We start from the raw sequence: 27,888 nt of genomic DNA, 5'->3' as shown, positions 1-27,888 counted from the left end.
CCCACAGAGACCCATAGGGTTACATAGAGACACAGAGACACACAGAAACCCACAGAAACCCATAGGGTTACATAGACACACAGAGACCCACAGAGATCCACAGAGACGCAGGGAGGCCCATAGGGGTACATAAAGACACAGAGAACCACATAGATACATAGAGACACAGAGTCCCAAAGAGACCCAATGGGATACATACAGACACAGAGACCCACAGAGACCCATTTGGATACACAGAGATACACAGAGACCCACAAAGACCCATATGGATACATACAGACACAGAGACCTACAGAAACCAATGAAACCCCAAAACGATACATAGAGAGACAGAGATCCAGAGAGGCCCATAGGGTTACAAAGCAACACAGAGACACACATACACCCATGGAGACCCAAAAGGATAAACAGAGACACACATAGACCAACAGAGACCCATAGGTTTACACAGAGATACAGAGATCCACAGAAACACATAGAGTGAGAGACACAGAAACCCACATAAACCCACAGAGACCCAAAGGGATAGATAGAGACACAGAGACCCACAGAGACCCATTTGGATACACAGGGACACACAGAGACCCACAGAGACTCATAGGGATACAGAGAGACACAGAGAACCACAGAGACCCACAGAGACCCATATGGATACATAAAGACACAGAGACCTACAGAAACCAATAAAAACCCAAACTGATAAATAGAAAGACAGAGATCCATAGAGACCCATAGGGTTACAAAGCAACACAGAGACACACAGACACCCATGGAGACCTAAAATGATACACAGAGACACACAGAGACCCACAAAAACCCATAGGGTTACATAGAGGCACAGAGACACACAGACACCCATGGAGACCTACAATAATACACAGAGACACGCAGAGACCCACAGAGACCCATAGGGTTACAAAGCGACACAGAGACACACAGACACCCATGGAGACCCAAAAGGATACACAGAGACACACAGAGACCCACAGAGACCCATATTGTTACATAGAGTCACAGAAAAACACAGACACCCATGGATACCCAAAAGGATACACAGAGACTCACAGAGACCCACAGAGACCCATAGGGTTACAAAGCGACACAGACACCCATGGAAACCCAAAATGATACACAGAAACACACAGAGACCCACAGAGACCCATAGGGTTACATAGAGTCACAGAAAAACACAGACACCCATGGATACCCAAAAGGATACACAGAGACACACAGAGACCCACAGAGACCCATAGGGCTACATAGAGGCACAGAGAACCACAGCGAACCATAGAGACCCTTGTAGATACACAGAAACACAGAAGTCCATCGGGTTACACAGAGACCTACAGAGACCCATAGAAAACCATTAGGATACACAAAGACACACAGAGTCCCACAGAGACCCATAGGCTTACACAGAGACCCATAGGTTTACATAGAGATACAGAGATTCACAGAAACCCATAGGGTGAGAGACACAGAAACCCACAGAGACCCATAGGGGCACATAGAAAAACAGAGACCCACAGAAACCCAAAGAGACCCATAGGGGCACATAGAAACACAGAGACCCACAGAAACGCACAGAGACCCATAGGGTTACATAGACACACAGAGACCCACAGAGATCCACAGAGACCCAGAGAGACCCATACGGGTACATAGAGACACAGAGACCCACATAGATACATAGAGACACAGAGTCCCAAAGAGACCCAATGGGATACATACAGACACAGAGAGTCCCACAGAGACCCATATGGATACATACAGACACAGAGACGTACAGAAACCAATGAAAACCCAAAACGATACATAGAGAGACAGAAATCCATAGAGGCCCATAGGGTTACAAAGCAACACAGAGACACACAGACACCCATTGAGACCCAAAAAGATACACAGAGACACACAGAGACCCACAGAGACCCATTGGGTTACATAGAGGCACGGAGGACCACAGCAAACCATAGAGACCCTTATAGATACACAGAAACACATAAATCCATCGGGTTACACAGAGACACAGAGACCTACAGAGACCCATAAAAAACCATTAGGATACACAGAGACACACAGAGACCCACAGAGACCTATATGTTTACACAGAGATACAGAGATCCACAGAAACCCATAGGGTGAGAAACACAGAAAGCCACATAATCCCACAAAGACCCAAAGGGTTACATTGAGACACATAGACACACAGAACCCAAAGAGACCCATAGGGTTACATAGAGACACAGAGACCCATAGAGACCCATAGGGATACATACAGACACAGAGACCAACAGAGACCCATTTGGATACATAAAAACACAGAGACCTACAGAAACCAATAGAGACCCAAAATTATACATCAAGAGACAGAGATCCATAGAGACCCATAGGGTTACAATGCAACCCAGACACACACAGACACCCATGGAGACCCAAAAGGATACACATAGACACACAGAGACCCACAGAGACCCATAGGGTTACAAAGCGACACAGAAACCCACAGATACCCATACGTTTACATAGAGGCACAGAGACACACAGACACCGATGGAGACCTAAAATGATACACAGAGACACACAGAGACCAACAGAGACCCATAGGGTTACAAAACGACACAGAGACACACAGACTCCCATGGAGACCCAAAAGGATAAACAGAGACACACAGAGACCCATAGAGACCCAAAGGGTTATATAGAGACACAGAGACACATAGAAACCCATGGAGACCTGAAATGATACACAGTGACACACAGAGACCCACAGAGATCCATAGGCTTACAAAGCAACACAGAGACACACAGACACCCATGGAGACCCAAAACAATACACAGAGACACACAGAGACCCACAGAGACCCATATGGTTACAAAGCAACACAGAGACACACAGACACCCATGGAGACCCAAAAGGATACACAGAGACACACAGTGACCCACAGAGACCCATAGGTTTACACAGAGACCCATAGGTTTATAAAGAGATACAGAGATCCACAGAAACACATAGAGTGAGAGACAGAAACCCACATAAACCCACAGAGACCCAAAGGAGTAAACAGAGACACAGAGACCCACAGATACCCAGAGAGACCCATAGGGGTACATAGAGACACAGAGACCCACATAGATACATAGAGACACAGAGACTCAAAGTGACCCAATGGGATACATAGAGACTCAGAGACCCATAGAGACCCATTTGAATACACAGAGACACACAGAGACCCACAGAGACCCATAGGGATACAGAGAGACACAGAAAACCACAGAGACCCACAGAGACCCATATGGATACATAAAGACACAGAGACCTACAGAAACCAATAAAAACCCAAAATGATAAATAGAGAGACAGAGATCCATAGAGACCCATAGGGTTACAAAGCAACACAGAGACACACAGACACCCATGGAGACCTAAAATGATACACAGAGACACACAGAGACCAACAAAGACTCATAGAGTTACAATGCGACACAGAGACAAACAGACACTCATGGAGACCCAAAAGGATACACAGAGACACACAGAGACCCACAGAGACCCATATTGTTACATAGAGGCACAGAGACACACAGACACCCATGGAGACCTAAAATAATACACAGAGACACACAGAGACACACAGAGAACCATAGGGTTACAAAGCGACACAGACACCCATGGAGACCCAAAATGATACACAGAAACACACAGAGACCCACAGAGACCCATAGGGTTACATAGAGGCACAGAAAAACACAGACACCCATGGATACCCAGAAGGATACACAGAGACACACAGAGACCCACAGAGACCCATATGGCTACATAGAGGCACAGAGAACCACAGCGAACCATAGAGACCCTTGTAGATACACAGAAACACAGAAGTCCATCGGGTTACACAGAGACACAGAGACCTACAGAGACCCATAGAAAACCATTAGGATACACAGAGACACACAGAGTCCCACAGAGACCCATAGGCTTACACAGAGACCCATATGTTTACACAGAGATCCACAGAAACCCATAGGGTGAGAGACACAAAAACCCACATAAACCCACAGAAACCCAATGGGATACATACAGTCACAGAGACCCACAGAGACCCAGAAAGACCCATAGGGGTACATACAGACACAGAGACCCACAGAGACCCATTTGGATACACAGAGACACACAGAGACCCACAGAGACCCATAGGGTTACATAAAGACACAGAGACACAGAGAGACACATAGGGGTACATAGAGACACAGAGACCCACGTAGATACATAGAGACACAGAGACCCAAATAGACCCAAAGAGACCCAAAGAGACCCAATGGGATACATACAGACACAGAGACCCACAGAGACCCATTTGGATACATAAAAACACAGAGACCTACAGAAACCAATAGAGACCCAAAATGATACATAGAGAGACAGAGATCCATAGAGACCCATAGGGTTACAAAGCGACACAAAGCCACACAGACACCCATGGAGACCCAAAATGATACACGGAGACACACAGAGACCCACAGAGACCCATAGGGTTACATGGAGACACAGATAACCACAGCGAACCATAGAGACCCATATAGATACACAGAAACACAGAAACCCATCGGGTTACACAGAGACACAGAGATCTACAGAGACCCATAGGGTGAGAGACACAGAAACCCACATAAACCAACAGAGACCCAATGGGATACATACAGACACAGAGACCCACAGAGACACAGAAAGACCCATAGGGGTACATAAAGACACAGAGACACACAGAAACCCACAGAGACCCTTAGGGGTACATAGAAACACAGAGACCCACATAAACCCACAGATACCCATAGGGTTACATAGAGACACACAGAACCCATAGAGACCCATAGGATTACATAGAGACACAGAGACCCATAGAGTCCCATAGGATTACATAGAGACACAAAGACCCATAGAGTCCCAAGGATTACATAGAGACCCACAGAAACCCACAGAGACCCTTAGAGGTACATAGAAACACAGAGACCCACAGAAACCCACAGAGACCCATAGTGTTACTTAGAAACACAGAGACACACACACAGACCCATAGGGATGCTTAGAGAGACAAATAACCATTGACACACATAAAGATCATTCGGGATACATAGAGACACAGATACCCATAGAGAGCCGTTGAAGGACATAGAGACACAGAGACCAATAGAGACCCATATGGATACACAGAGCCGCATAGAGACCCACAGAAAAACATGGAGACACAGAGACCCACAAAGCCCCATAGGGTTACAGAGGTACACAGAGACCCACAGAGACCCATCGGGTTAAAGAGACACACAGAGACCCACAGAGACCCGTAGGGTCACATAGATACACAGAGACCCACAGACACCCATAGGGTTACATAGACACACAGAAACCCATTGAGACCCATTGGGATGCATAGAGACACAGAGACCCATAGAGACCCATAGGGTTATATAAAGACAGAGATCCATAGAGACCCTCAGAGATACGTAGAGGCACAGAGACCCACAGAGACCCAAAGGGTAACATGGAGACACAGAGCTCGACAGAGATCCATAGAGACCCATAGGAATACATAAAGACACAGATCCATAGAGATCCAAAATAAAACATGACGATAGACGGAGACAGAAACCCATAGCTTATCATAGGATTACAAAGACCCATACAGGCCCATAGGGTTACATAGATACACCGAGACCCACAGAGACCCATAGGTTTATATAGATACATAGAGACCCACAGAGACCGACAGGGATACATAGAGACACAGAGACCCACAGAGACCCATAGGGTTACATAGATACACAGAGATCCACAGAGACCCATAGGGTTACATAGATACACCGAGACCCACAGAGACCCATAGGTTTACATAGATACATAGAGACCCACAGAGACCGACAGGGATACATAGAGACACAGAGACCCACAGAGACCCATAGGGTTACATAGATACATAGAGACCCACAGAGACCGACAGGGATACATAGAGACACAGAGACCCACAGAGACCCATAGAGTTACATAGAGACACAGAGACCCACAGAGACCCATAGGTTTTGGGTGTTGAAAGTTGCGTCGCGAGAATTTCATCATCGCGCACAGCTGGGAAAACTCCAAGTGACCAAACTGGCACCTGGAGCCGGTCAGGAATCAACCCTTTTTGAGGAGCTCCATTTCCAAATGGCTCACATGGCCGCAGCCTACATCTTGGAGGGCTGCGGTTAGGGGGTTTGGGGCTTCTGCGCAACCGAATCAAAGCGCTTGTCAGGAGACGCAAGCCACGGATCTTCTCTCGAGATGCCTTGCAGCGCTGCCCAAAGGTGATCACTGTTTCATTGCTTTCATGGCTTTATTTTGGTGATTTCGAAAAGTATATTGGTTTAGCCATGTTTTAGATTTGAAGCTTTCGTGACTGCAAGGATTCATATTCTTAGGTTTTTTCGGAAAAGTCACGTAGGTAAAAAAATTAAATTGAAATTAATGAAAGTAAAATCAAATAAAATCTCTCATTTACTCGATACAGCTGTCGTGGCTGTGACGGTTCCACCTGAAGACGGAAGCTTGTGTTGCCTCCGAAACGTCGTGATTTTTTTTTTATTTTACTTTTATTAATTTTTATTTTTATTTTTTACCTACGTGACTTTACCGAAAAAACCTAAGAATATTGGCCATGTTTGTGTTGTTGTAGTACAGAGTTAGACTGATGGCCTTAATCTAAGTTGTCTTGTGGTTGTTGTTGGTTGTTTGACTTGCATCCCACTGGGATTTTTGCACACAGCGTTGGTGTACGGTGATTTTTTTCTGCAATGTTTTGCTGTCTTTTCTTGGATTTCTGTTTGCACTTAGTCACATATTCACTTTAAGATGTTTTTTGTTCATGTTTTTGTTTTTTGTTTGTTGCGGTTGCACCCGATTCAAGAGCCGAATGGCTCACAGGGCTATACCTAATAAATGAGCTTGAACTTGAAAGGTGGCGCTCCCCAAGATTTGGAAATGCCAACACCAGAAGCGGTGGCCTGTGCCGAGCATTGGCAAAATACCAATATCGTTTGGACAGGAGATACGCCGACGAGGCAGAAGAAGACAGCTGGGGTTTGCATCACCCCCTGCCTCCTTCCTGATGCCGAGGAGAAATGCGTGAGGTCAAGGAATGTGGCTCGTGCAGCTGCGATGGCTGCATGGGGCAACACGGTCCAGACATCCATAGAGACCATGGATGTCCCAGGATGTGCTCGGGCGAGTTAAAAGTAAGCGACAGGCCCACTTCCCATCGTCTGCAACCTTCAACTTGGGAGATTGAGAAGGCTTACCGCGGCCTTCGCTCGGAGGTTTGAAGCGCCGCGCATCGCTGCAAGGATGGGTGGTGGTCGCGAGCCGCTGAGGAGATGGAGTTTGCCTCAGTGGCCCATGATCACAAATCGCTTTTTCACACGAATGGAAAAAAAAACTACTTGGAGCGCTACACCCTTAAAGGAAAAGAACGGTGATCCAATCTCTGACACCGAGGGAAGTCTTGCAGATTTGCTGATTAACTTCTGTGAGGTCAAACAACATCACGGGGGCAAAGTGGGTACGAGCCTGCTGGGGCTGCGGGTTACTTCAAACATTGGAGGGAGTTACACTATGAGACATCTCCTTTACCAGTGGCAAAATATAGTAATAGGTTTTTACCCTTTAAACTGGTACAAAAACTGACACCTTTATACAAGGCATCATGTTTGCAATAACCACAACACAAGCAGTCAAAATGCAAACAAAAAGAAACAATTCTGATAATGATAATGATATGCACTGTCCTTGAAGTTGATTGGTCCACACCCGAGACAGCTTTCCTTAGAGCCTAGTCTCCATTGGTGTTGGACAAGATGACGTTTTGTACCAGTTTAAAGGGTAAAAACCTACTACTATATTTTGCCACTGGTAATAGAGGTTTCATAGTGTAAATGCTTACCCCGAGTTCTCAATACTCTGATAGTGCGCTGTCTTTGAGTTGTACGCCTTTTGGCGTCATCTGGTCCAACACCAATGGAGACTAAGCTCTAAGGAAAGCTGTCTCGGGTGTGGACCAATCAACGTCAAGGACAGTGCATATCATCATCAGAGTTGTTTCCTCTTTTTGGTTGCATTTTGACTGCTTGTGTTGTGGTTATTGCAAACATGATGCCTTGTATAAAGGTGTCAGTTTTGTACCAGTTGAAAGGGTAAAAACCTACTACTATTGGAGGGAGTTGTCACCCACCGTGAGTTGCTGGCTGCAGTGGCATCTGTTGTGGAAGCGCGAAGGGTGATCTAGAGCTTGAGACGACCTCTCATGTGAACTACTGAGTGCAGACTGCATTACGTGACATCATAACAACAGCCTGGACCACTGGACGGGTTCCTCAGGATTGGAAGGATGCCATGGTGGTCCCCATCTTGAAGAAGGAGGACCGCACAGACTATAACAACTACAGGGGCATCTCACTCCTCAATGTGCCGGGAAAGGTCCTGGCAAGGATTATTCAACATCGCCTTGCTAGGCACGCTGAGGAGAGGCTTGTGGAGCCCACATGTGGTTTCAGACTGGAGCGGTCTTGCACAGATGAACATATTCTCTATCTGTATGCTGCAGAAAATAGAATTTCAACAGGACCTACATCTCTGCTTTGATGACCTAGTCAAGGCCTATGAAAACATCAGTAGGCCGAGGCTCTGGGTTGTTCTTCGTGCTTTTGGAGTCCCTGACCCTCTGCAGACTGGAGCGGTCCTGAACAGATGAACATATTCTCTGTCTGTATGCTGCAGTAAATAGAATTTCAACAGGACCTACATCTCTGCTTTGATGACCTAGTCAAGGCCTATGATAACATCAGTAGGCCGAAGCTCTGGGTTGTTCTTCGTGCTTTTGGAGTCCCTGACCCTCTGCTGAAAAGCATCAAGGACCTTCATGATAGTGAGCAGGCCAGGATAAGCTACGTGGCCGCGAGTTGGACCCATTCCCTGTTCACCTTGGGGTGCGAAAGGGATGTCCTCTGGCTCCTCGATAATTTAACATATTGTCGACCACATAGTTCGATAAACTTTCCATGGCTGTACCGGATGAATTTTCATCTGGTGTAGATACAATTGGAGGCTGATCGATGTCCTTGTGCAGTCCAGTCAAAGGATGACTCCCTATTATGCAACCATGTTATGGATGCTGATGATCTGGTCATTGCTGCTCGCTCTGAGAAGGAGTTAGACACTCTGCTGCTGAACCTGGAAGGTGCTACTAAGATATGGGGCCTTTCCATCAGCTCCACCAAAACTAAGCACCTGCATGGATATCTTATGTCATAAAATACTCAACCCCCTCACCTTTCCTGTAAGTTATGGGGCAGTTGTGGAGAGAGTGGAGAAGTGTTCGTACCTGGGCAGTGTACTTGTGACCAACTCCGGTTTGAAAGCAGAGGTCTCACTCCGAATCAGTCGAGCGGCATTGTCTTTTCATCAGCTGCGTAACGCTGCTGTGTGGAAGCTACCTGGTCTGTCGCTCCACACGAAGCATCGAGTCTTCTCGGCCATGGTCATGTCCTCCCTTATTTATGTTTGCGAAATGTGGTAGTAATGTAATATCTGTGTCGGTTTGAAACATTCAGCCTGGCCGGCCTACGATCCATCCTGGATTTAACCAGGCTGGATTGCGTGAGGAGCTCACAGACCCTTGAAAGATCTGGGCAAAGTTCCATCGGTGACCTTTCAGGCCAGGCTGCGTTGGCTGGGCCATGTAGCCCACATGCCCAGCCACCGCATTCCTAAACAGCTTTTGTTCGGCCAGATCGAGTGGGCTATACGGGCATGGCACAGGCTAGAGAAGATATTGAGTGAAGTGGTACAGGAGGACGTGGAGCTGAGTGGACTTGCAGATGACTGGTACCAGCGGTGTCAAGATCGGCCTCTATGGAGGAGGCTCGTGAAGGACGCTACCGGGCAGTTGGAGGCAGTCCCCCTCCAACAACAACAGAGGGCGGAGGAGCGACGCTCACAACAACGAGCAGAGCGCCGGGTGGCTAAAGCACAGCAAGTTGGCACAGTAGAGGGCACAGGTTGTGCATCAGCCAGTCATCTCAGTCAGTCGACCCGTGGCACCTGCTGGGTCTGTCTCCCGAAACCTCCTGCCAGCGGGCCTTCGACACTTCACGTGGCCTCAAGGTGCAAATAGCCTGACACAAGCGCCATGGTGACGCCACCACAACTTAGTAGCGAATGGCGGTTGTTGTTGTTGAGTAATTGAGTGGGTCAGAGCGTTAGTGGGTTGGTGAGTGAGCGGGTGAGTGGGTTGGTGAGTAAACGAGTGAGTGGGTTGGCGAAGGGGTGAGTGGGTTGACGAGTGAGTGAGTGGGTTAGTGAATGAGCAAGTGAATGGGTTAGTGAGTGAGCGAGTGAGTGGGTTGGTGAGTTAATGGGTTGGTGAGTGAGTTGGTTGGTGAGTGAGTGAGTGGGTTGGTGAGTGAGTGAGTGGGTTAGTGAGTGAGTGAGTGGGTTAGAGAATCAGTGAGTGGGTTGGTGAGTGAATGAATGAGTGGGTTGGTGAGTGAGTGAGTGGGTTAGTAAGTGATTGAGTCGGTTAGAGAGTGAATGAGTGGGTTGGTGAGTGAGTGAGTGGGTTGGTGAGTGAGCGAGTGAGTGGGTTAGTGAGTGAGTGAGTGGGTTAGTGAGTGAGTGAGTGAGTGGGTGAGTGAGTGGGTTAGTGAGTGAGTTGGTGAGTGAGTTGGTTAGTGAGTGAGTGGGTGAATGAGTGAGTGGGTTAGTGAGTGAGTGGGTGGGTTAGTGAGTGAGTGCGTTGGTGAGTGAGTGAGTGGGTGAGTGAGTGGGTTAGTGAGTGAGTGGGTTAGTGAGTGAGTGAGTGGGTTAGTGAGTGAGTGGGTTGGTGAGTGAGTGGATTGGTGAGTGAGTGAGTGGATGAGTGAGTGAGTGGGTGAGTGAATGAGTGGGTGAGTGTGTGAGTGTGCTTTTGCGACCAGCAGTGTAGTGGTGGTGGCGGTGGCAATGAATGACCACCATGCGCACGTGTGCACGTGAGGACATGGGACCGTCTGTGCCTGCTAGGCCGAGAGGTTTTTCAGCGCACAGAGAGTTAGTTCAACATTGGACTGCACATCGTTGACAGCTTCCACAGTCCTCAGAGGAGCCTCACACCAAAGCCACGAAACACGAATCTCAAACTTACTCTCAATCCCTAAAGGAATACAACGTTAACACACACACGCACACACACGCGCGCGCACATGCTGGAGATGCATGTGCATTTGCATGCATAGGGCCCTGAAATGCCTCCGCATCATTTCGATTTAAAGCTTTCGTGACTGCAGAGATTCATCTTCTTGGTTCTTTCGGCAAAGTCACGTAGAAGGGAAATAATAAAATAATAAAAATAAAACATGTTTTATTTTAATGATAACATGTTTTATTTAAATAATAAAAATAAAACATGTTTTATTTATATTATTTTATTATTTCCCTTCTACGTGACTTTACCGAAAGAACCAAGAAGATGCCTCAGCGTCGCAGAGCAACCTTGCATCTCATCTCGAACATACCCTTGGTGTGCGGTCTAGCCTAGGGGCACCCCCAGTGGCAGCTGTCTCTGTGCATCAGTCTGCTGCCAGTAGTAGGGGTGGTGATGGTTGCTGCTGCTGCTGCTGTGTGGGTTTATCCCTGGGGGGCACCCCCAGCGGCAGCTGTCTCTGTGCTTCAGTCTGTCAGTAGTAGGGGTGGTGATGGTTGCTGCTGCTGCTGTGTGGATTTATCCTTTGGGGGGCACGCCCAGTGGCAGCTGTCCCAGTGCGGGCAGCAGCGATGGGCATTCACATCGGAGCGCACGCATCGCGTTATCCGACCAGCGTCGAATATCCGACCTCAGCAATTAAAACAGCACACACACATACACGGGCATGGTGAGATATGTGTTCCTTTTGGGTTAACCCGTCGTGTGCGTGTGGGTTTCCAAAAAAGAGAATTTGTTGTTGTTGTTGTTTTTTGAGAAGGGGAAAAAAAGTTTCCAGAGAAGCAAAAAAAAATCAAAATCCAAAAAATCCGAAAACAAGAAAATGTTTTTTTTTCTAACACGCACGGAACGGAACGAGCGGCGAAGAATTTCGTTCGCAAAGTGAATTCCCACGTTCAGAACGTTTTGGGATTCGTCGCAAACGAGAGAGGCGGAGGAAAAGGTGGTGGTGGTGGTGGTGGGGTGTAAGGGAAGGGGGAATTCGTTTGCGAAAAATATTGTTTCGTTGTTGTGTATTGTTGGGGGTCTTAAAGAAGAATCCTTGCCGCTTGGGGGCTTCCTCGTGTTTGGGGTGAAGAAAGTGGCTCGAGAGGGAAGGGGAGGGGGGAGGGTGGGGGGTGGAGGGGTGGGTGTGGGGTGGTGCTGGTGGTGGTCGGAAAGAAAAAAATATATTTAAAAAAATATCTAAAACGGCGTGAACAGCTGAGTTTTAAAAGTTGGGGAGTGGGTTGAGGTGGTGTGGGTGGGGTAGGTGGGTGGGTGGGGAGGGGTGGGTGGGGAGGGGAGGGGTGGGGTGGGGTGGGGGATGGGGTGGGTGGGGTGGGGGATGGGGTGGGGTGGGTGGGTAGGGAGTTGGGGGTGGGGAGAGTGGGGAGGGATTGGGTGGGGTGGGTGGGGAAGGGGTTGGGGTGCGGTGGGTGGGGAGGGGGTTGGAGTGGGGTGGGTGGGGAGGGGGCTGGGTGGGGAGGGGGCTGGGTGGGGTGGGTGGGGAGGGGGCTGGGTGGGGTGGGTGGGGTGGGGGATGGGGTGGGGTGGGGTGGGTGGGTAGGGAGTTGGGGGTGGGGAGAGTGGGGAGGGGGCTGGGTGGGGTGGGTAGGGAGGTGGTTGGGGTGGGTGTTGGGGGAGGGGTGGGTGGGTGGGGGGGGTTGGAGTTGGCTGGATGGGGAGGGGGTGGGGGTGGGATGGGTGTGGAGGGGGTTGGGGTTGGGTGGGGCGGGGGGTGGGGTGGGGTGGGGCGGGGGTGGGGGTGGGGTGGTAGTGTGGCTTTATTATCGCTACAAAAAAGCGGCGGGGGTGTGAGATAAGCGCCCGTTCCACCCCCACCACCCCCTTTAAGTTTGACTCGGGGGGGGGGCAGTGAGATGGGGGGGGGAGTGGGGGAGGGGGGAGGGGCGCAGGTGGTGGTGGTGGGGGGGAGGCGGTGTTAGAGAGCGCACAAAAAAAGAGTCAAAATTGTCGTGTACCTCGTTCTTCATCTCCCTCATTAGTGGAGAATTCATCTGTGAATTTCTTAGCATTTGTTCCTGTCAGGGGGAAGCACAAAAACAGACAAAAAAAAGACAGGATCAAGAGGGTTTGCCTTGTGGTGCTTGGGGGTTTTTTTTGGGGGGGGGGCAGGTGTGGTGGTCAAATCGTCGCGTCTTTTCCGTGGGGGTGATGGTGGTGGTCTGTTTGGGGGGTGATGGGGGAGTTTGTTAATTTTTTAAAGATTTTTTTTTGCTTAGGGACGTGGGTGCCATACATTGTTTGTTGTTGGACAGCTGGCAGCGAATGTTGTTAAGGAGGTTGCAATTGCCCCCCCACCTCCCCCCCCAAATCCACCAGACGCTAGTAGCCCCTCTTGTACACCACCAACACCACTCCGCTTGAAAAAAAATTATTGGTTGTCGAATATTTTTCCGGAGTGATTGGTGGGGTGGGTGGGGGGTGGTGGTGTTTACAATAGTTTTTTATTTTGTTTTTAGGAAAGTGAAAAATTGTGTTTGCTGTTGGACGCTGTAGTCAATTTTAAGGGGTTGAAATCGGCCCCAATCTTGCACGTCCAGCTTTAAAAACAAATAAAATGTTTTGGGGTTTTCAAATCTTTTTTTTTCGGAGAGGGTGCGAGGGTTTTATACGACAAACAAAAAAATTCCGGGTTGGGTTTTTATTTTTTTTTATTTTTTGAGGAAGTGAATATTTGGTTTGTTGTATGACGCTGAAGACAATTTTGTTCGGGGTTGAAATTGACCCCCAAAAGTCCACCACTGCCTCGCCACCCCCTGCCACCACCACCACCACCACCCATCACCACCACCATCCACCACCACCCCGCGTTTAAAAAAAAATATGTATTGGTTGTCGAATTTTTTGTTTTTACGGAGAGTTTGGGAGGAATTGTACGCAATTTTTGTTTTCCAGCGACCAAAGGAAAATCGGAAAAAGTTGTGCCCCGTAAAAAAGACAAGAAGAACACATCTCGGTATTTTTTTTGTTCCGCCGTTTCAAAAAAAGAAAAAGAAAATTTGGGTTTGTTTGGTTTTTTTTTTGGCCCAAAAAAGTCCAAAAAATATTTATTTCGTTTCAAAAAAACTATTGTTTTTGGGTTATTGTTTCAATATCTGTGCCTCTGTGTGTATGTGTGTGTGGTTGCTGGAAACCCATCCCCTATGTGTGTGCCACCGTTCCGGCCTTCACAAGGCGTTGCTGCTACTCGCTACTAACAGCACTTGCCCCAGCAGTCTATGTAGACTATACGGGGAATCCATCTCTTCATCTGTGTATGTACGTGTGACCTCGCCAACCAAAGTTCGACTCATCCTTCACACGGAGCAACCTGGTGCGGTGTTTAAACATCAGCACTGGGAAGACAAAGGCGGCCGGGCAGACGAGCGTTATATTTGGCCACGCGACCGCTAACAGCACTTGCCCTCAACAGCCCCATGTGCCCTCCGCAGGGGGCTGGGGGACCTTTGCCTTGTGTGTGGTTAGCAAGAAAACCTCAGCCAGACCCCAAGTTGGATTCCCGATCAGGGCGGTGTCAGAACCGGTCCACGGCCTTCGCCCCTAGGTCGACTCAACCTTAAAATAAAGAAACTGGAGCTGAAGTGCGCGAGTGTGCCAAAAACAGCACCAAGGGGAGACAAAGGTGGCCGGGCGTGGTGGGATTTCGCCACGACACCACCACCACCACCCACCCACCCACCACTCATCGTAGCCACCGTGCTAGCACGGCCTTCATGAGTGCTGCTATTTGTTAGCAGCACTTGCCTCAAGGAGACCTGCTTCGAATACCTAGGAGACATCTTCTTGGTTCTTTCGGTAAAGTCACGTAGAAGGGAAATTATAAAATCTCACGACGTTTCGGCCACAACGCAAGCAGCCGTCCTCAGGTGAAGAATGAAACACCACCAAGCTTGGAGCGTATATTTAAGCTACGTGACTTTACCGAAAGAACCAAGAAGATGAATCCCTGCAGTCACGAAAGCTTTAAATCGAAAGGATATCTAGGAGACCTTTGTATGATCGTGTGCGTGTGCACGTGTTTGTAAAGTGTGGTCCAAAATTCAGGAGACAGGGTTATTAGTATGCACGGTGACCCAAATTACAGGACAAATAGGGCTGTTGTTGATGTTATTATATAGGGGAGGGGCTCAAAAGCCAGGACATATATAGGGTAATTATTGTATACGGTGGCCCAAAAGCTAGGAAACATTGGGCTATTATACAGGACACATAGGGCTTTTATTGCATAGTGTGACCCAAAGGTTAGGACACGTAGAATTCATCTTCTTGGTACTTTCGGTAAAGTCACGTAGAATGGAAATAATAAAATAATAAAACTAAATAAATGTTTGTATTTTTTTTAATTTTATTATTATGCTTTTTTTTTATTATTTCCTTTCTACGTGACGACTTTACCGAAAGAACCAAGAAGATGAATCCCTGCAGTCACGAAAGCTTTAAATCGACACGTAGAATTGTTTTTATAAAGTGGACCAAAAGAAAGGAAACACAGGGTTAAATTACACGTGGTAACACAACATTCACGACACATAGGTTTATTATAATACAGCCTGGCACCAAAAGTCGGAAGACGTAGCGTTATTATAACTCAGTGTTATCCAAAAGCCAGGCAACATAGTTGATTATAATACGAGGTGGTGACCCAAAAGTGAGGACACGTTGGGTTATTTTATAGGGAGGTGCAAAAGTCAGGAAAGACAAGGTTCATCTTATTGGTTCTTTTGGTAAAGTCACGTAGAATTGGAAAAATAAAATAATAAAAATAAAACATAATAAAATAAAAGTTAGGACGCGTATATTATTTTTTTTTATATTTTATTATTCCCATTCTACGTGAATTTACCGAAAGAACCAAGAAGATGAATCCCTGCAGTCACGAAAGCTTTAAATCGAAAAGACAGGGTTATTATTGTACAGCATGGCCCAAAAGTTAGGGCACGTAGGATTATTTTACAAAGTGGCCCAAAGAAGGTAAACAAAAGGGTTATTGTTGTACGGGGTGGACAAAATGTTAATATTGTAACAGGGTGTGGCGTAAAAGTCAGGGCAAGTTGGGTTATTCTACAGGTTGTCCCATAATTCTCGACACATACGGTCAATATTGCACAGAGTGGCCCAAAAAGTAAGGAAACAGCGTTATTATAATACAGCGTGGCCCAAAAGCCATGACATATAGGCCCATTAGCATACAGGTTGGTCTAAAATTCAAGAGACATCGGGTTATTCTATAGGCAGGCCCCAAAAGCCAGGAAAGACAGAGTTGTTATTGTGCAGTGTGGTCCAAAAGTCAGGATAAGTAGGGTTAATATAACACATTTTTGTCCAAAAGTCAAAACAAATAGTGCCATTAAAATACAGGATGGTCCAAAAATCAGGACACTTTTGGCTGGTTATTGTATATGGTGGCCCAAAATTCAGGACATATTGGAATACTCTGCAGGGTCACCAATAATAAAGGAAACATAGGGTTATACAATACACGTGGTTGCACAACATTCACGACACACAGGGTTATTATAATACAGCCTGGCCCAAAAGTCGGAAGACAAAGCGTTATTATAACCCAGTGTGATCCAACAGCAAGGACCCATAGGGTTTTTATAGTGTAATGTGAGGATATATCTGGCTCACTGACGTATCACAACTCGTCATGATGGTTGGCTCTGCCGATCCTGGATTATAGCCAATGAGGGGGAAGCCTAGGGGCGTGGCCATGACGTAATGGAAAGGTGACAGCTGTAAGTAGAGGATTGGTTCTGCTGGCTTTGGCGACAGCCAATGGGGAGACGAGTCAGGGGCGTGGTCCCGGGAGCTTACGAGGGAGCCTGGAATATTCCATGGAGGCTAACCAGGATTGGTGGAAACGTACCATGTGACCAGGGTATTAAATAGTGGTGGAGACGAACGACACGTGGTCAGAACGGGAACGAACAGAGGAGGGGGGCCATACGGGAGCGGGGCTCCGGGTTGCCACGTGGCTGTGCGTCTCTCTCTCTATCTGTCCCACTCACGCTGCCTGTCAGCAGCGTGAAGGAAAGCTGTAATACAAGTTGAATAAAAGACGGATTCCAGAAGTCGCCTCAACGACCTTTATTACAATAGTACAGAGTGGCCCAAAAGTGATGACACATGGGGTTATTTCAAAGCTGACCCGAAATTCAGAATACATAGGGTTGTTATAATATGGGGTGGCCCAAAAGTGAGGACACAAAGGGTTATTATATATTCTTGGTTCTTTCGGTAAATACAAAGGGTTATTATTGAATAGCGTCGCTTGAAAGTAGTTATTGTACAGGATGGCGTAAAAATCAGGAAACTTACGGTTATTTTACAGCGTCCCCAATAAATCTGGACAAATAGGGTTACTATTGTAGTGGGTGGCCCAATATTCAGGACATGTAGTGTTAGTATGGTAATGTGTGGCCCAAAAGGAAGTAAACAGCCTTAGTTTAATACAGCGTGGTCCAAAAGTCAGACTAAATAGGGTTATTATAATAAGGGTGGCCAAAAAACCAGGACATTTGGGTTAATATGGTACAGGTTTGTCCAAAAGTCAGTAAATATAGGGTTATTTAATATGTGGTAGCACAAAATTCAGGAAACATAGGGTTTATACCATTGGAACCTCATTTGCCAGTAACAAAATATGATAATTGTTTTTTTACCCTTTTATCTGGCAACAAAACTGACATCTTTTTTTACAAGGAGTCATGTTTGCATTGACCACAATACCTGCGGTCGGAATGCAAACAAAAAAACATTACTCTGATAATGTATGCACTGTCCTTGAAGTTGATTGGTCCACACCTGAGACATCTTTCTTTAGAGCCTAGTCTCACATGGTGTTGGACCAGATGACGCTTTTGGCGTGCATACATTATGTTTTTTGTTTGCATTGACTCCTTGTAAAAAAGGTGTCAGTTTTGTTGCCAGATAAAATGGTAAAAAAACAATTATCAAACATAGGGTTATTAAAATACAGCCAGGCCCAAAAGTCGAAAGACAGCGTTATTAAAACCCAGGGTGGTCGATAAGCCAGCATAAATAGGGATATTATTGTACAGGGATGGCTCAAACGCCAGGAACCACAGCATTATTGTTGTACACAGTGGCCCAAAAGTGAGAACAAATTGTGCTATTATACAAGGTGACCCAAGCTTCAGGAAACATACGGTTGTTATAATATGGGGTGGCCAAAAGTCAGGGCACGTTGGTTTATTCAACAGAGTGGAGCTAAAGTCAGGACACGTAGAGTTATTATTTTACAGAGTGGCCCCGAAGTGAGGAAAGATCGGGTTATGGTTGTATAGCGTTGCCCAAAAGTCCAGGACACATAGAGTTATGATTGTACAGAGTGATCCAAAAGTGACGACACATATACCATTGGAACCTCATTTGCCAGTAAAAAATATGATAATTGTTGTTTTACCCTTTTATCTGGCAACAAAACTGACACCTTACATTATCAGAGTTATGTTTTTTGTTTGCATTATGACTGCAGGTATTGTGGTCTATGCAAACATGACTCCTCGTAAAAAAGGTGTCAGTTTTGTTGCCAGATAGAAGGGTAAAAAAACAATTATCATATTTTTTACTGCCAAATGAGGTACCAATGGTGTAAATGCTTACCCCGAGTTCTCATACTCTGATGGTGCATTGTCTTTGAGTTGTGCGCCTTTTGGCGTCATCTGGTCCAACCCATGTGAGACTAGGCTCTAAGGAAAGCTGTCTCGGGTGTGGACCAATCAACTTCAAGGACAGTGCATACACTATCAGAGTTATGTTTTTTGTTTGCATTATGACTGCAGGTATTGTGGTCTATGCAAACATGACTCCTTGTAAAAAAAGATGTCAGTTTTGTTGCCAGATAGAAGGGTAAAAAACAAATCATGACGACACATATGTTAATCTTTGTAAAAGGTGGTCCAAAATTCAGGACACATAGTGTTATTAATGTACAGGGTGGACAAAATGTCACAACACGTGGGGTTGTTATAATGAAGGATGAGCTTAAAAATCAGGACACAAAAGGTTATTAGTGTACACAGTTGCCCAAAAGCCAGGACACACAGGGTTATTACAATACAGGATGGCCGAAAAATCAGGACACGTAGGTTTATTATTGTACAGATTGGTCCAAAAGTCAGGACATATCGGGTTATTATTGTATAGAGGGTCCCAAAATTAAGTACACACTGGGTTGTTATCGTACACAGTGGCCCAAACAGGAAACATAGGGTTATTAAACATGGTGACCCAAAATTCAGGACGCATAAGGTTATACTGGTAGGAACCTCCTGGTTACACCAGCCCACAGGGGATTATTGTGTCCGTCGTACAGGGAGGGGCTGGGTGGGGAGGGACGGGCTGGGTGGGGAGGGGAGGGTGGGGAGGGGCTGGGTGGGGAGGGTGGGGCTGGGTGGGGAGGGGCTGGGTGGGGAGGGTGGGGAGGGGCTGGGTGGGGAGGGTGGGGCTGGGTGGGTAGGGGAGGGTGGGAAGGGTGGGGCTGGGTGGGGAGGGTGGGGCTGGGTGGGGGTGGGAGGGGTGGGGCTGGGTGGGGGGTGGGAGGGTGGGGCTGGGTTGGAAGGGGCTGGTCACCCCGTGGTGTCCTTATAAAACTCAACGTTTAACCTACTCACGCCGGCTTGTGCCCGCCCTCACAGTCGGGCATATTTGCGGAATACACCACGCTGCCGTTGACCCTGGCCATTGACCGAGCAACCCAACGTTCCTACCAGCTCCCTCCGCAGGAATGTGTTTCTACAGGGTGGCCCAATAAGTCTAGACACATAGGTTTGTGATTCTACAGGGTGGCCCCAAAAAAGTAAGGAAAAATAGCGTAATTATAATACAGCATGGCCAAAAAGTCAGAACAAATAGGGTTATTATAATGAATGGGGCCCAAAAACCAGGACACATAGGGATATTATTGTACAAGTTTGGTCAAAAAGTAATGAAACACAGGGTTATTCTATAGGGAGGCCCAAAAGTCAGGAAACACAGAGTTATTATTGTGCAGTGTGGTTCAAAAGTCAGGACACGTAGGGTAAATATAATACATCGTGGTCCAAACGTCAGAACAAACAGTGCCATTAAAATACAGGTTGGTCTAAAATTCAGGACACGTAGGGTTATTCTATAGGGAGGTCCAAAAGTTAGGAAACATAGTTATTATTCCATTGGAACCTCATTTGCCAGTAGCAAAATATGATAATGGTTTTTTTACCCTTTTATCTGGCAACAAAACTGACACCTTTTTTACAAGGAGTCATGTTTGCATTGACCACAATACCTGTAGTCGGAATGCAAACAAAAAACATAACTTTGATAATGTATGCACTGTCCTTGAAGTTGATTGGTCCACACCCGAGACAGCTTTCTTTAGAGCCTAGTCTCACATGGTGTTGGACCAGATGACGCCAAAAGGCGCACAACTCAATGACAATGCACCATCAGAGTATGAGAGCTCGGGGTAAGCGTTTACACCATTGGAACCTCATTTGCCAGTAGCAAAATATGATAATTGATTTTTTACCCTTTTATCTGGCAACAAAACTGACACCTTTTTTACAAGGAGTCATGTTTGCATTGACCACAATACCTGTAGTCGGAATGCAAACAAAAAACATAACTTTGATAATGTATGCACTGTCCTTGAAGTTGATTGGTCCACACCCGAGACAGCTTTCTTTAGAGCCTAGTCTCACATGGTGTTGCCAGATAAAAGAGTAAAAAAACAATTATCTAATTTTGCTACTGACAAATGAGGTTCCAATGGTGTAAATGCTTACCCCGAGCTCTCATACTCTGATGGTGCATTGTCCTTGAGTTGTGCGCCTTTTGGCGTCATCTGGTCCAACACCATGTGAGATTAGGCTCTAAAGAAAGCTGTCTCGGGTGTGGACCAATCAATTTCAAGGACAGTGCATACATTATCAGAGTTATGTTTTTTTTCATTCCGACTGCAGGTATTGTGGTTAATGCAAACATGACTCCTTGTACAAAAAGGTGGCAGTTTTGTTGCCAGATAAAAGGGTAAAAAAACAATTATCAGAGTTATTATTTTCAGTGTGGTCCAAAAGTCAGGATATGTAGGGTTAATATAATACATCGTGGTCCAAAAGTCAAAACAAATAGTGCCATTAAAATACAGGATGGTCCAAAAATCAGGACACTTTTGGCTGGTTATTGTATATGGTGGCCCAAAATTCAGGACATATTGGAATACTCTGCAGGGTCACCAATAATAAAGGAAACATAGGGTTATACAATACACGTGGTTGCACAACATTCACGACACACAGGGTTATTATAATACAGCCTGGCCCAAAAGTCGGAAGACAAAGCGTTATTATAACCCAGTGTGATCCAACAGCAAGGACCCATAGGGTTTTTATAGTGTAATGTGAGGATATATCCGGCTCACTGACGTATCACAACTCGTCATGATGATTGGCTCTGCCGATCCTGGATTATAGCCAATGAGGGGGAAGCCTAGGGGCGTGGCCATGACGTAATGGAAAGGTGACAGCTGTAAGTAGAGGATTGGTTCTGCTGGCTTTGGCGACAGCCAATGGGGAGACGAGTCAGGGGCGTGGTCCCGGGAGCTTACGAGGGAGCCTGGAATATTCCATGGAGGCTAACCAGGATTGGTGGAAACGTACCATGTGACCAGGGTATTAAATAGTGGTGGAGACGAACGACACGTGGTCAGAACGGGAACGAACAGAGGAGGGGGGCCATACGGGAGCGGGGCTCCGGGTTGCCACGTGGCTGTGCGTCTCTCTCTCTATCTGTCCCACTCACGCTGCCTGTCAGCAGCGTGAAGGAAAGCTGTAATACAAGTTGAATAAAAGACGGATTCCAGAAGTCGCCTCAACGACCTTTATTACAATAGTACAGAGTGGCCCAAAAGTGATGACACATGGGGTTATTTCAAAGCTGACCCGAAATTCAGAATACATAGGGTTGTTATAATATGGGGTGGCCCAAAAGTGAGGACACAAAGGGTTATTATATATTCTTGGTTCTTTCGGTAAATACAAAGGGTTATTATTGAATAGCGTCGCTTGAAAGTAGTTATTGTACAGGATGGCGTAAAAAGCAGGAAACTTACGGTTATTTTACAGCGTCCCCAATAAATCTGGACAAATAGGGTTACTATTGTAGTGGGTGGCCCAATATTCAGGACATGTAGTGTTAGTATGGTAATGTGTGGCCCAAAAGGAAGTAAACAGCCTTAGTTTAATACAGCGTGGTCCAAAAGTCAGACTAAATAGGGTTATTATAATAAGGGTGGCCAAAAAACCAGGACATTTGGGTTAATATGGTACAGGTTTGTCCAAAAGTCAGTAAATATAGGGTTATTTAATATGTGGTAGCACAAAATTCAGGAAACATAGGGTTTATACCATTGGAACCTCATTTGCCAGTAACAAAATATGATAATTGTTTTTTTACCCTTTTATCTGACAACAAAACTGACATCTTTTTTTACAAGGAGTCATGTTTGCATTGACCACAATACCTGCGGTCGGAATGCAAACAAAAAACATTACTCTGATAATGTATGCACTGTCCTTGAAGTTGATTGGTCCACACCTGAGACATCTTTTTTTAGAGCCTAGTCTCACATGGTGTTGGACCAGATGACGCTTTTGGCGTGCATACATTATGTTTTTTGTTTGCATTCCGACTGCAGGTATTGTGGTCTATGCAAACATGACTCCTTGTAAAAAAGGTGTCAGTTTTGTTGCCAGATAAAATGGTAAAAAAACAATTATCAAACATAGGGTTATTAAAATACAGCCAGGCCCAAAAGTCGAAATACAGCGTTATTAAAACCCAGGGTGATCGATAAGCCAGCATAAATAGGGATATTATTGTACAGGGATGGCTCAAACGTCAGGAACCACAGCATTATTGTTGTACACAGTGGCCCAAAAGTGAGAACAAATTGTGCTATTATACAAGGTGACCCAAGCTTCAGGAAACATACGGTTGTTATAATATGGGGTGGCCAAAAGTCAGGGCACGTTGGTTTATTCAACAGAGTGGAGCTAAAGTCAGGACACGTAGGGTTATTATTTTACAGAGTGGCCCCGAAGTGAGGAAAGATCGGGTTATGGTTGTATAGCGTTGCCCAAAAGTCCAGGACACATAGAGTTATGATTGTACAGAGTGATCCAAAAGTGACGACACATATACCATTGGAACCTCATTTGCCAGTAAAAAATATGATAATTGTTGTTTTACCCTTTTATCTGGCAACAAAACTGACACCTTACATTATCAGAGTTATGTTTTTTGTTTGCATTATGACTGCAGGTATTGTGGTCTATGCAAACATGACTCCTCGTAACAAAGGTGTCAGTTTTGTTGCCAGATAGAAGGGTAAAAAACCAATTATCATATTTTTTACTGCCAAATGAGGTACCAATGGTGTAAATGCTTACCCCGAGTTCTCATACTCTGATGGTGCATTGTCTTTGAGTTGTGCGCCTTTTGGCGTCATCTGGTCCAACCCATGTGAGACTAGGCTCTAAGGAAAGCTGTCTCGGGTGTGGACCAATCAACTTCAAGGACAGTGCATACACAATCAGAGTTATGTTTTTTGTTTGCATTATGACTGCAGGTATTGCGGTCTATGCAAACATGACTCCTTGTAAAAAAAGATGTCAGTTTTGTTGCCAGATAGAAGGGTAAAAAACAAATCATGACGACACATATGTTAATCTTTGTAAAAGGTGGTCCAAAATTCAGGACACATAGTGTTATTAATGTACAGGGTGGACAAAATGTCACAACACGTGGGGTTGTTATAATGAAGGATGAGCTTAAAAATCAGGACACAAAAGGTTATTAGTGTACACAGTTGCCCAAAAGCCAGGACACACAGGGTTATTACAATACAGGATGGCCGAAAAATCAGGACACGTAGGTTTATTATTGTACAGATTGGTCCAAAAGTCAGGACATATCGGGTTATTATTGTATAGAGCAGGGGTCGGCAACCAAAATAACAAGAAGAGCCATTTCTTTCCAATTCGGTACAAAATTCAGTATTTCAAGAGCCGCAATGCATCTGAGTACATACTGTACATACGTACATATTGTCAAGAAGCAGCCCGTAAAGAGCCGCATGCGGCTCCGGAGCCGTAGGTTGCCGACCCCTGGTATAGAGGGTCCCAAAATTAAGTACACACTGGGTTGTTATCGTACACAGTGGCCCAAACAGGAAACATAGGGTTATTAAACATGGTGACCCAAAATTCAGGACGCATAAGGTTATACTGGTAGGAACCTCCTGGTTACACCAGCCCACAGGGGATTATTGTGTCCGTCGTACAGGGAGGGGCTGGGTGGGGAGAGACGGGCTGGGTGGGGAGGGGAGGGTGGGGAGGGGCTGGGTGGGGAGGGTGGGGCTGGGTGGGGAGGGTGGGGAGGGGCTGGGTGGGGAGGGTGGGGCTGGGTGGGTAGGGGAGGGTGGGAAGGGTGGGGCTGGGTGGGGAGGGTGGGGCTGGGTGGGGGTGGGAGGGGTGGGGCTGGGTGGGGGGTGGGAGGGGTGGGGCTGGGTGGGGAGGGGAGGGGCTGGTCACCCCGTGGTGCCCTTATAAAACTCAACGTTTCACCTACTCACGCCGGCTTGTGCCCGCCCTCACAGTCGGGCATATTTGCGGAATACACCACGCCGCCGTTGACCCTGCAGGCCATTGACCGAGCAACCCAACGTTCCTACCAGCTCCCTCCGCAGGAATGTGTTTCTACACGTTTCCCCAAAACTTATCACACATAGAGTTATTATAATACAGGGTGGCCCAAAAGTCAGGACACATAGGTTTGTTAAATGTATTGTATTCAACGCAGGCATTAAACATTCTAATTGCGTATTCTTTAACTGAACAGTTTATCGACTAATTATCATAATATCTCATCGCTGTAGGGGTCACCTTAATTCCGTGGCTTTACAAATAAGAATTATCATGAACTTTGGAAGATTTACACCGTGCACTTTTTGTTGTTGTATTAACAACAAAAACAAAAAGCCCTACATTAATTACGAAAGATAAGTCGTCCATCACTCGCTCGCGTCGATGACGTAAGCGAGCTCGGACATCTGTCAAACTAATAATAGGGGGTTTCCCCTTTTTTCTGGGAACAAAACTCAGTTTTGTTGGTTTAGCTACGGCAGCTGCATACTATTAACATTCCTTCCCTTTATTAATGCTACCCCTATACCCTCCCTTTGATGCTGATAATCCTGCATAATGCACGGGCATTATATGACTTTGAAACCCCCCGCCCACCTCCTTCGCATTTCACAAGTAGTACTAATCCCATATCTGCATTTCCCATAAATATGCTAAATTCCTCTTGATATGCAAAGTCTTTTGTCAAGGCGCTCTTCTCCCTCCAACCCAGCTTAAATATACGCTGCTAAGCCTGGTGGTGCCCATTCAGACGCTGTCTTCCCGACAGACCTGTTCTTCACCTGAGGACGGCTGCTTGCGTTGTGGCCGAAACGTCGTGAGAATTATTTTATTATGTTTTATTTTTATTATTTTATTATTTCCCTTCTACGTGACTTTACCGAAATAACCAATAAGAAGAGGAAAAACCCCTATTATTATATTTTGGTACTGGCAAAGGAGGTCTAATGATGTAGATGCTCACCCCGAGCTCTGATTACTTTGATAGTGACATTGTCTTTGAGCTGTACGCCTTTTGGCGTCCTCTGGTCTAGCACCAATTGAGACGAGGCTCAAAAGAAAGCCGTTTCTGGTGTAGACCAATCAGTTTCAAGGACAATGCATATATTATCAGAGTATGTGCTTTTTGTTTGCATTTTGACCACAAGTATTGTGGTTAATACAGACATGATTCCTTATAAAAAGGTTTCAGTTTTGTTGCCAGAAAAAAGGGGAAAACCCTATTACACTGGTCAACACACTTTTTCTGGCATAAGCTATTCCAACGGTTTTAAGGTAATTTTGGGGTGCTGATTCCAAATCTGGCATCAGTTTTTGTCTATCACATCAGGTTTTGAGATATCAATTAATTGCATTTTCAATAAAAACTGCGGAAGAAAAATATTAAATAAATGTGGATATCTACATAAAATTATATTATAAACACACTATCCTAAAATACAGCACCATATTTTAACACTAAAGCAGTCACTGACTCGCAACAACTTGCAATCATAAGTGACAGAGTTAATTTCGGGTAAAATCAATGAAAATGGGGTATGCCGATAGCATAAAATCGAGATGTGATAGAGCAAATCTGAGATCAGATTTGGAATCAGCACCCTGAAATTAGTCTAAAACAGCTGCAAAAGTCCAGGCCAGAATAAAATGTTTTTTTTTGTTGACCAGTGTTATTATGATAATTGTGTTTTTACCCTTCTATCTGGCAACAAAACTGGCACCTTTTTTACAAGGAGTCATGTTCGCATAGACCACAATACCTGCAGTCATAATGCAAAAAACATAACTCTGATAATGTATGCACTGTCCTGACACCTTGTAAAAAAAGGTGTCAGTTTTGTTGCCGGATAGAAGGGTAAAAAAACAATTATATGTTTTACTGGCAAATGAGGCTCTAATGGTATAAATGCAGTGTTATTATATTTTGGTACTGGCAAAAATGGTCTAAAAGAGCTGTCAAACTAAACGGAATAACCACGCGTGATTTGATCAAATGGTGCACGCAATAACCCCACGTTCCGCCGACTTTTGTGCCATCCCCCGTTTCACTGCTGCAAACATCTCGACCGGTCCCGGGCCTCCCTCCCCTGGATCAACCTCAGCCTCAAATGGGGAGATAAAGACGGCCGGGCGTGGTTCGTGGCCACCCCCCTCCCCATCGTGTGTGCCTTTACCTGGCCCGGCCTCCATAGACTCTAATTCTAGATTTGAAGCTTTCGTGACTGCAAGGATTCATATTCTTAGGGTTTTTTTCGGTAAAGTCACGTAGGTAAAAAAATGAAATTTAAATTAATAAAAGTAAAATGAAAATAGCAGCCGCACCTTTACATCAGCCGCACCTTAACAACTCTTAGAACCTCCCAGTTCAACCATTCTACACAACAAAGACTCATTCCTGACAGGGTTTCAGCCGCACCACCTCTACATAACAAAAGGCTCAGTCCCATTGACCCGCACCTTTACAGCAGCCGCACCCAGTCTACACAACAAAGGCTCATTCCTAGCAGCGTGCTTCAGCCGCACCAAACCTCACAATAATAATATCCAGGGCCTACCTTGGCTCCTCCCACCCTCAACCAGTATATATACAAGGACTGTTTTCTTGGAATTTCTCTCACTTGATACAGCTGTCGTGCTGTGACGGTTCCACATGAAGATGGAAGCTTGTGTTGCCTCCGAAAAGTCGTGATTTTTATTTTATTTTTTATTTTACTTTTATTAATTTTAATTTTAATTTTTTACCTACGTGACTTTACCGAAAAAACCTAAGAATATGCATAGGCTCTGTTCGCTAACAGCACTAGCCACTCAAACGGTGTGTTGTGGAATCTGTGCACGTGTGTAAAGACACACTTTTCAAAAGCGTCGAATATCTGTGCGTGTGTGTGTGTGCATGTGCGTGTTTATTGAG

The 27,888-nt window shown here is 45.8% G+C and overlaps 1 protein-coding gene across 8 annotated transcripts in view; it reads right to left on the bottom strand.

Moving 5' to 3' along the window:
- The window catches only part of LOC144952336 (neuroligin-3-like), a 134,311-nt gene that overhangs the window by 58,379 nt on the left and 48,044 nt on the right, over window positions 1-27,888 (bottom strand). For 6 of the 8 annotated variants that reach the window (XM_078882699.1, XM_078882707.1, XM_078882700.1 and 3 more), the window contains one exon: window positions 13,227-13,286. The exons of the other annotated variants lie outside the window; for them this stretch is intronic. In XM_078882699.1, coding sequence (XP_078738825.1) covers window positions 13,227-13,286 — 60 coding nt within the window. The remainder of the gene's footprint in view (window positions 1-13,226; window positions 13,287-27,888) is intronic. 8 annotated transcript variants of the gene reach the window in all.

This window comes from Lampetra fluviatilis, chromosome 67, assembly GCF_964198595.1.
Source record: "Lampetra fluviatilis chromosome 67, kcLamFluv1.1, whole genome shotgun sequence".
Lineage (NCBI taxonomy): Eukaryota > Metazoa > Chordata > Hyperoartia > Petromyzontiformes > Petromyzontidae > Lampetra > Lampetra fluviatilis.
The sequence above is the reverse complement of the archived record's forward strand: the minus strand, read 5'-3'. Positions and strand labels throughout refer to the sequence as shown.